This window comes from Cyprinodon tularosa, unplaced genomic scaffold (genome assembly GCF_016077235.1).
Source record: "Cyprinodon tularosa strain WSP-4 unplaced genomic scaffold, ASM1607723v1 ctg1259, whole genome shotgun sequence".
Lineage (NCBI taxonomy): Eukaryota > Metazoa > Chordata > Actinopteri > Cyprinodontiformes > Cyprinodontidae > Cyprinodon > Cyprinodon tularosa.
The window spans coordinates 81,138-91,063 of record NW_024038069.1 but is presented as its reverse complement, the minus strand read 5'-3'; the positions used below and the strand labels follow the sequence as shown (position 1 = coordinate 91,063).

The 9,926-nt window shown below is 38.2% G+C and overlaps 1 protein-coding gene across 1 annotated transcript; it reads left to right on the top strand.

Moving 5' to 3' along the window:
* The first annotated feature begins 408 nt into the window (after nt 1-408).
* prl2 (prolactin 2) lies at nt 409-9,716 on the top strand. The gene is made up of 5 exons (XM_038276609.1): nt 409-478; nt 739-926; nt 5,765-5,863; nt 6,070-6,249; nt 9,484-9,716. The coding sequence occupies exons 1-5, from the start codon at nt 457-459 to the stop codon at nt 9,676-9,678; spliced, it is 684 nt and encodes a 227-aa protein (XP_038132537.1). The 5' UTR covers nt 409-456; the 3' UTR covers nt 9,679-9,716.
* The last annotated feature ends 210 nt before the right edge of the window (nt 9,717-9,926 follow it).

The following is a 9,926-nucleotide window of genomic DNA, read 5'->3' as shown; positions in this document are numbered from 1 at the left end:
ACGGACTAAAACTGGTAGTTGGTTCCACAGGAGAGGAGCCTGAGAACTAAAAGATCTGCCTCCCATTTTGGATCAGCTGAAGGCTTTTAACTACAGTTTGTGGACTTCCTGATAGTAAAGAATTACAATAGTCCAGCCTTGAAGTAACAAATGCATGGACTAGTTTCTCAGCATCACCCCTGGACAGGAGATTTCTCATTTTTGCAATATTATTTAAAAACAAATTACACAAAAACCCTCAATATTATTCACAATATTCAATAAAAACCTGTGTTAATGTATGACTCATTGTTTTAGGGTTGGGCTTAAAGGAAGAACAATCTTCCTGATCACCCCCCCCCCCCCTCCTTCTCCACCCCTTTATTTAAGGCTAAAAGCCATATTATCAGTGAGGAGTTTTAGAAAGCTCCGAAGCATTTCTTCAACAGACGCACAAACTCCTCTGCAGACGGCAGGATGGCTCCACACATCAGACCAGGCAGGTATCATCCCTCGATGCCTTCATGCTCACCTCCCCCCCTTTCTTTTCTTATTTCCCAGTCATCCATGAGCATTATAGTCCACTCATTTCTCATTTACTGTGTTATCAATTAAAACCTTAAAAAAGGTTAATCTAGGCTTTTTACACAGATTTGAAATATTTAATTAATCAATTAATTAGTTAGGGGTTAGTTTGGGGTTTTATACCTATTGCAGTCGTTGTTATTCTTATTCCTATCTGTCTTTGGTCTTTCTTAGTATCTCCCTTGTTCGTGGCGCTGGTCTGTCTGGCATTTTGCAGCAGGCTGAGCAGAATGAAAGCAGCGTCCATCTGCACCAACAGCCAGACTGGATGCCACTTCCTTTCTCTGGCCAATCTCTTTGATCGGGTCATTCACCACTCAGCAAGAATGCATGGCATATCCAATGACCTTCACTCTGAGTTTGTAAGTGTGCTTTTATTTAAAGTTATATTTCTGATCATTTTAATGACTCAGATCACATTCATGTCATAAACTATCTCTTTTTTTGTTTTTGTTGTGGAACAACATTCCTGCAATGTTATGTTAGGGAAATAGGTGGACAGAGCAGCCAGATAACATATTCAAGTAAAAGTAAAACAGAACCATCCGAGGTAAGAATAAAGACGAATTTGATAAAGATGCCAAAATACTAAGAACTCTGGAATCATAACATCTAATTTAATGTTTAAAAATGATGCCGTCAGACAGGCGGTTTTATACCAAATTCTTGTATTTTAATGACTAAATAAACTAAAAAGTACAGATAAATGATTTGTTTTAAATGTAAGAAAGAACATTTTAAATTCTATTATTGATTTCTAGAATTCTGATATCACAATATTCCAGCCTTAAAGTAACAAATGCATGGACACCATTTTTTACATGATTATGAGACCATTTCAATTCCATCTAGATAATGTCACTTATTTAATTAAGAACTTCTGTTGGTCTGCTTTAAGAAGCAAAACGTTTAGAATCATCCAGGGTTCTATGTCCTTAGAAATGTCTATAATCTATGTAACAGATTATAGACAGATATAGCTGGGTATCATCAGCATAACAGTGGAAATTAATCCCATGCTGTCTAATAATTCTACCGATTGGGAGCATGTATAAAGTAAAGAGAATTGGTCCTAGCGCTGATCCCTGTGGTACTCCACAGGTAACCTTTGAGCATGAGGAAGATTTATCATTAACATGAACAAACTGAAACTTTTAGAGAAATAACCGTTTCCTTAATTACTAGATAATGTATAAGCCATTCAAAAATAATTTCTAATGTTCTCTCTTTGATTTCTATATTAGGTGCCGACATTATTTTAGATAAAAAATACATGATATACATGTATATCCATAAATATTTCAATCTTGCTGAATATACTTAAGAGTTAATAGAAAGCTGATACCAGTGTTACATATAAGCATGATTACTGCTGAACCTGCAGAATCAATTAACCTGAAAACATATTTCTGGAAACATGAAGTTTAAAAAAGGATAACTTAAGCGTGCTGCACAGAGACAGTTTAGAAATTAAAATATATCTGTTGCTCCTTAGGTACATACATTGGATACAATAACATACGGTTAATGGGGCCAAAGACAGCAGGGAAGTATAAAAACAAATGCTCAGAAAAGGAAAATGTCGTCATTAAATCTTTAATTTCTTTGACTTAAATTTGACCAAATCAGATGATTATCAAAAAACATTAATTCTAATATCATAAAAATACTTATATTTTGGTGATGAACTTTTAACGTTTTTAAACTAAATTTTGGTGTTGTTGTTTTGAGCAGGTTAAATTAATGCTGTAGATAATTTAAATAAGCTTAAATAAACTGGCTGTAAATTCACTACGTAATTTTATCAGACAATCAACTTGGCAGAGCTGCTTTCTACATGATGCTTTAAATCTTCTTCAACCGTCACAACAGATAATCTCACCAAGTAGACGGGATAAATAATAACAGGCCTCTGATTGGACACACCTCTAAACGGCACGCTGCAAAGGTTCAGACAGTCCTGGGATGTTGGGAAGTTTTTGGCTGCAGATCAAAGGAGAAATGTGTTAAAAACAGCTTGAAATCCTGCAGGTTTAGAATGACAACATTGAAAATGAGGAATCAAATGGGAATCAGAGGGAGTTCAATGTTTAGGCTGTAGAGTCTGGCTATCATGAGCTAACGCTAATGACGTTAGCTGAGGTTAAAACACCAACTTGTTTCAAAGCGTCCTCTGATGAATGGATCCCTTAAAAGCTTTGCCAAAAAGAACCTTTGTGCAAAAGTAATCAATTATACTAATCATAAATCCAAATGGATACACATATTTCTGTCATGATTTAACTAAAGATCTGACCCAAATGCAGAGAAACCATTTCAGAGAGACCAGGGAAAAAGCTTAACAGGTTTATTGAGAAGCTTGTGGAGATTCCAATGTTGCTCTGAACACTGCTCAACCGGAACTGAAAGGTGAGGGGAAGACACTGCGGTTAGTTTAGGTTTAGTGGGAAAATTGATTCTCGAACTGGAAGAGGAGAAAAGGTTTGCAGACTCACGTTTCCAGAAAAGTGGTTGACTCTTAGACTCCAGTAGGTGAGGAATGTGTTCCGGTGTTTGTCTCATATGGGGGAGGGCGGACAGGGTTACCCAGAATGCTGTTGCTTGTAGATGAACGGAAAAGACTGACTGCCACTTAGATTTCCTGCGGTACTTGAACGGACTGTTGTGCAGATGAATCCCTTGCTCAGTGTGAATCTCAAACGTTTCCTCAAGGAAAAGTGGGTCCAAACCTCCAGTTTGTTTCCTCGGTTCAGTTTGAAACTCAGTTCATCCTTCCAGGGAGAGAAGGTCCGTAAAATCCAGTTTGCAGGATGACTTCCTGTCGAGAGGCAAAGACAAAAACACAATGTTAAGACTCAGGTTGACAAAAACTCAGTTTGACTCAGCTAAAACTCAGCTTGACTAGAATACCCAAAACTGGCAAAACAAAACTCAGGTTAGACTCTGGTAAACTAAGCATGGCTAGTGTACCCCAAACTGGCAAACACTCTGCCGTAGAGGTAGTGGCAGTCAGCAGCTTACGAACACTCCGTTAACGAGGTCACCCCTTGCAGGTGTGTGAGGAGGAGAATCAGAGCCAGGCGCTGCCTGGTGGAGGAAGGAAGACAAACACACTAAAACACAAACCACACAGACTGGAGTCCTAACAATTTCATTGTTATTCATTTATGTTATTATTTGACTTAACTTTACTGTGAGGCATTTGGATCCAGGCAAAATGTATGTGTTTAGTCCAAAAGCCCAAATATGTTTTCTGAATATTTTAATAAAATCACAGTGAAAGCACCAGACTTTTTAAAATGATAAAGGAAAAATAAAAAAAAAAGCGAGATGGATTGATTTTATAAAAAGCAATACTTAACTGAGGAATAAACAAATGGAACTCACTGTTGGACTGCAGACTAATCGTTCCATCTTTGTGCTAAAGCACCTTTACATTCCTTCCTAACGGAGGAAATAAGGTGCAAAAAATATCAGCTGATTCCTCCAAGTTTCCGTTCATCAGTCAGAAATGATGCCGGTATCAAAAAGCTGTGACTGAAAAACTATAAGCTCCATATTGCAGCAATAACTCTGACTTTTTCTCTCTCTCATATTTAGACTTTTTTAAAATCCCTACCGTTTATTAGGAAGGTTCATTTTTGCATTTTTTAAAGGTTCCACTGCAGCATTGTAGGACGGTTGTTTTCTGGACCGGAATCCCGCCATTGCATCTGATTGCTGGAATTGGTTTCTGTAAAATTAATCAGAACTGTGCTGCTTACTGAGAGGTGGCTATCAGAATGAGCCATTACTCCAAAGCCACTCTATGTTTTTCTAAATCAAACATTTCACTATTCGAAGATCTAGGAGTGAAAAGGTGGTAGGAATTTCTGTAAAACAAAGCAGGGGTAAAGATGACTGACATCACCTACAGTATGAGGTCAATACCACTGATTTGTTCCGAGTTCTGCACAGCCCGGTTGTAAATGGCTGGCTTCAGTTTCCTTTAAATAATGGTGATGTCTTTGTTTGATGTTTCTCAGGTTTTCTGATATTTAGGGATATTTCATGACAGTGAGTCTGATTTGATACAGAGGAAAGGGATCTGTTGGCATGTTTCCAACGCTACGAATAACATCATCAGGTTGTATTTCTAAAATATTTAGACTGGTTCCTACGAGTATTAGGGCCAGCCTAGAGATTTTTGTTCTTCAATTAGGAAAAAAAGTCAAAACATTATGAGAATAAAGTCATAACATTACAAGAGTAAAATTGTAACATCATGAGAATAGTCAGAAAATTACCAAAGCAAAGCTGTAATAGTATCAGTCGTAACATTATGAGGATGAAGTTATAATATTGCAGGAATAAAATCATAACATTATGACAATAAAGTCATACATTTACGAGAATACAGATGCAACATCAGAATAAAGTAAATAAATACATTATGAGAATAAAGTCATAATATGAAGAGAATAAAGTCATACATTTATGCAAATAAAGTCCATAAAATAAGAGAATAAAGTTGTATTTTATGACAACTCTTACTAGAAGCACTTTCTTCCCTAAAATGAGGAATGTTGAGCATCTTGTGAAGTTATACTTTGGCATCAGTTTCACAAAGTAGGAAATATTAACGGTTTTAGCATCAAATCATTATCAGTATCAGAAATTTTGAAACAATTGTGCAAATGTGTATATATACATAGATATAGATATATATATATATATATATACATTATATATCATAATGTTATGACTTTATTCTTGTATTTATTAATAATTTAATACTAATTTCATCATATTTAATACTAGGTTCCTATGGCAGCAGCACATAATGCTGCCTCTTCTACTTGCAATTAAAGCTCAGCTGTATGATGTCAAAAGAAAATTAAAAACAGTGATGTTTTTTTTTGTTTTTAATCTTCAGTAAATGTCAGAGAAAATGCATGTGTGCCTTATGATGATAAAACATTTGCATGAAGCCATGAGGAGCATCAGGACCAAACAGGACCGGGAAATTCTGTCTCAGCAGATTCAGAAACGTATTTAAAAGGACCCAGATCTATGTCTGAGTGATGCGATAGACTGATGCAGTGTTTTCTTATGCGATGACGCCCACAGGAAGTGATATGAATCCCTTGCGTAGTTTGTCCACAGCTGACATTTAGATGAGGCCTGACCTCTGACGTTTCATTCATGTTTGTTCCGTCAGGAACTGTACTTCCTCCCCAGTAAGAACCGGGTCAGTCGCAACTGCCACACATCTACCATCTCGACTCCAAATGGCAAGGAGAACGCTCAGAGGATAGCAGTGAGTTAACCTTTCTAGAAGTTATTTCCTTTCTCTGACATCAGCTGTCTGCATCACAGAGAAACGTCATTTAACCTTTTAGGTTTTCTCCAGTTATTACCTTAAAATGCACACATTTTATTTTCAGAGCAGCGGTTTGAGCAGCTAATGCTCACAATGCTCAGCAGGACCTCTAGTCTTCTGTATTTATTGCTATCTCCACGCAGAGAGAGGAGCTGACGGAGGTGATTCTGAAGCTGCTGCTCGCATGGCGAGACCCTCTGTGGCATTTCCACCAGAACATGGCTCGGCACCACAAGTTCAACAACCTCAGCTCAAACAAGTCTCTGGAAATGAGCGAAATGGTGCATGAACTACGGAAAGGTGTGCAAAAGGTGGCCGAGAAGGTAGATGCCTGCACAAACAAATACACATAATACCACACAAAATCATATCCAACCGACTTTAAGAACATTTTAGGCTTCATTTTATCAAAAAAAGACAAAACCATTTATTCAAGATCAGTTTACAACAACAAACTGTAATGTATCACTAGTAATACATGAAGATAGATAAGAAGGGGAGATTTACATTTTGTTTGCAAGAAATGTAAAATAATTTCTGCACAAAGTTCAAATAAAATGGCGTTTTCAGCAGCTAATCTTCAGAGAAACCGAAACTGTCCCAATGTGTTTTTTTGTGGCTGTTAGATAGCAGGTTGGAGATTATTCTACTCATGAATGTGAGCGGAGCAGAGCAGGAGGAGGTAGCCCTAAAACAGAACAGATTGATGACATTGGCAGACCAGCTCATCACAATAAAACCACTGTTAACAGAACAAAACAAACGGAGCAGTGAAATCAAACAGTGAAGCAACCAAAGAAGTGGCTCCAGGTGGGATTCTACAGGAGTAAAACAGTCTCATTTTACTTTTAATTTACAAGCAAAAAAAATTTGCCTACAAAAATTCAAGAGCAGAAATCCACGTGTTGACCTTTTATCAGTGTTATGCATGAAGACGTTCACTGATTCTGTTCCTGTTATTAGTGAATGGATCAGTTTGAAAGAAAAGTGCGGTCAGCGGAGAACAATCAATGGATCATTATTTATACCTAAAACTAATAAGTTCGTGGTGATCTAATGCATTTAGCGGTAAACAATTAAAAGCAATAATTTTCGTGGTGATCACTGAGTCTGGGGGTGGCCATTTTGGCTCAAACATACTAACCCCTCCCTCCTGCCATCTTCCAGCAGTGACGTCACGGTGCGGTAAGCCTAGCGCCATTCTCCCCGCTTTACAAGCTAAATCAATGGGAACTACTAGACACATCTGCAATCAACAACAATTATTGAAGATTTCCAGAGGACTTCACCATTGAAATTCACCAGAGCTATAGTGAAACTGACAATGCCCACGTGCATGGCAGCTGGATGCTGGAATACATCGGCTAAAAATGAAAAAAAAAAGAGTTATTCCACCTTTCTGATTCCTGATCCTCCACGGACGGGTTGGTCGTTGGATCGCCAACTTGAAGAGGGAGGATTTGCCATCGAACTTCTGGCCAGAGAAAAAACCTGTAATATGTAGCCAACATTTGGAAGAAGAATGTTTTCAAGATGACTTGGATAATAGCGCGTTGTGACAAACATCTGTCATGATTTTATCAAGAGCTCAGACCCACATGCAGAGAAACCAATTCAGAGAGACAAAGGAAAAGGTTTAACAGGTTTTAGAAGAGATAATGCAGAATTAAGTGTTGCTCTGAACACCGCTCAACCGCAACTGAAAAGTGAGGGGAAGACACAGTGGTTAGTTCAGGCTCAGTAGGAAATTTGGTTCTTGAACTTGAAGAGGAGAATTTGGTTGTTAACTCACATTTCCTGAGAAGTTGTTGACTCTATGTATCCAGTCTGTGTGCGGTAGTTCCAGTGTTTGTCTCATTTGGTAGAGGGCGGAACAGGGTTTACCCAGAATGCGGTTGTTTGTAGGTGAACGGAGAAGCTGACTGCCACTCAGATTTACTGCTGTACTTGAATGGGTCATAGTGGAGATGAAGCCCTTGCTCAGTGTGAAGCTCAAACGACCTCTTGAGGGGAGGTGGATTCAAACCTCTAGTTTAAATCCTCAAATCAGTTTGAAGCTCAGATTATCCTTCCAGGGAGAGAAGGTCCGAAACATCCAGTTTGCAGGATGACTTCCTGCCGAGAGGCAAAGACAAAAAACAAGGTTAAGACTCAGGTTGACAAGAAGGTTTGACTCAGCCAAACTAAGTTTGGCTAGAGTACCCAAAACTGGCAAACACTCTGGCCTCGAGGTAGTGGCAATCAGCAGCTTAAGAGTCCTCCGTTAACGAGGTAACCCCTTGCAGGTGTGTGAGAAGGAGAATCAGAACCAGGCGCCTCCTGTTGGAGGAAGGGAGACAAACACAGAAAAACAAACACATAGACAGGAGTCCTGACAACACCAGATACAGCACTGGGACTTGATCAACAGCCGATACCGCACCGTGACGTCACAAACCAGTAGGTGGCAGTAGTGTTCTTTGGCAAACATGGATGCCTCCAGTAAAGCACATTCACATGGAAATTACCCTGAATTAAAAACACTGATCATTTATTGAACAGGATGGAATAATTTCATATTTAAAGAACTTTCAGAAGTTTGAATCCTGAATATGAGCAAACTTTTCCTTTAACAGACCAGGATGGAAGCAGTGGTATCTCCAGATTGGAGAAGTTATCTAAATGACATAGAAAAATATTGCAGCAAAACCTAAAAGCTTCATCCAGTATAATATAAAGACACAGATTTTTTTTTCTATTTGTGATTCTTTTCTTCTACTGCTTTTTAATGCAAAACAGCTCAAAGCATTTAACTGTCAGCATTTAACATCTAAGATACAGCAGATCCATTCCAGTTCATATGCACCAAAAAATGTATTTACTCTAAATGTTTGACAGCATGTTGGAGGCCTGCATCCATACGCTATGCTGCCCCTAATTTAGGTTAAGGTACTGACTTTAGAAATGTGTTTGCTCCTGTTTGACAAGAAAGGAACAGAAAGTTAAAGTTCACTTTAAGGGTTAAAGTTCACTTTCAGAAGAACCCCATAAAGAACTCCTGGGAGGTAGCTTTCCATGGATGGTAAAAAGTTTAGTTTATTGTGAGGTTGGAATAGAATCCAGTTCTTTCTAATGTTAAAAATGAAGGTTTCTGGTCATTTAATTTCTTATCCATGCAGCAGAACTTTTTCTCTGCTTGTAAACCCGTTGCTGTGGAGCAGTTTGTGCAGCATCCTGATGTATATTTCTGTTTCCATAATTCAATTAAGTCAATAAAGTTGTGCAGCTGATGCTGCTGTAAAGGTCTGCAGAGGTTTCAGTAACAAAGGACAAATACTTCATTTCCTTACTTCAGTAGAAATGTTGGCTATCTATACTTTACAGGAATAATAAGTTTAGGCAACTTTTTACTCGTACTACTTGCAAAATTTAATACAGAAATAAAAATTCATAACCAATCAACAAGAAACTCTGTAACCAAAAGCGTTATTTTTGCAGTTATCTCTACTTTCTACCGCTTACATTTTAAAACTAGACACTTGAAATGAGAGTGAATCATGTTTGTCATTGTTCCTAAGATGCAGATGCTGGGGATAATAAGCAATTCTCTCGGCACCCTGGGTTCCCGGGAGGCTCTGCTGGCCTCAGATAGTCCTGAGTGGCGACTCATGAATGACTACAACCTTCTCTACTGCTTTCGCCGCGATTCAAACAAGATCCAGAACTACCTGAAGATTCTGAAGTGTCGGATCGTTCCGGAGCATGGATGCTAAAACGCGTTGGACTCTCACTTACATTACGTTTTAGAAAAACAAATGTCTTGATTTACAGTGTTTTTTTTTATCTACAGATTATCAGGCGGAATTAGTTACACATATGATTAGTTCAGCTCTGCTTATTCTGTTCTTCATGCATTATTTGACCTTGAGGTTTTCTCCAAATGAATGGACATGAACGGGGAAGTGGATGTACAAATCTTTACGAAACGGCATGTGAAATGGAAAATACATAAATGAAGTAT

Bases quoted from the DNA above. Each gene is read 5' to 3' on its own strand.
- prl2 (XM_038276609.1), top strand. From the start codon at position 457: ATGGCTCCACACATCAGACCAG. The intron at 479-738 runs GCAGGTATCATC...GGTCTTTCTTAG, and splicing joins GGCTCCACACATCAGACCAG to TATCTCCCTTGTTCGTGGCG. The intron at 6,250-9,483 runs GTAGATGCCTGC...ATTGTTCCTAAG, and splicing joins TGCAAAAGGTGGCCGAGAAG to ATGCAGATGCTGGGGATAAT.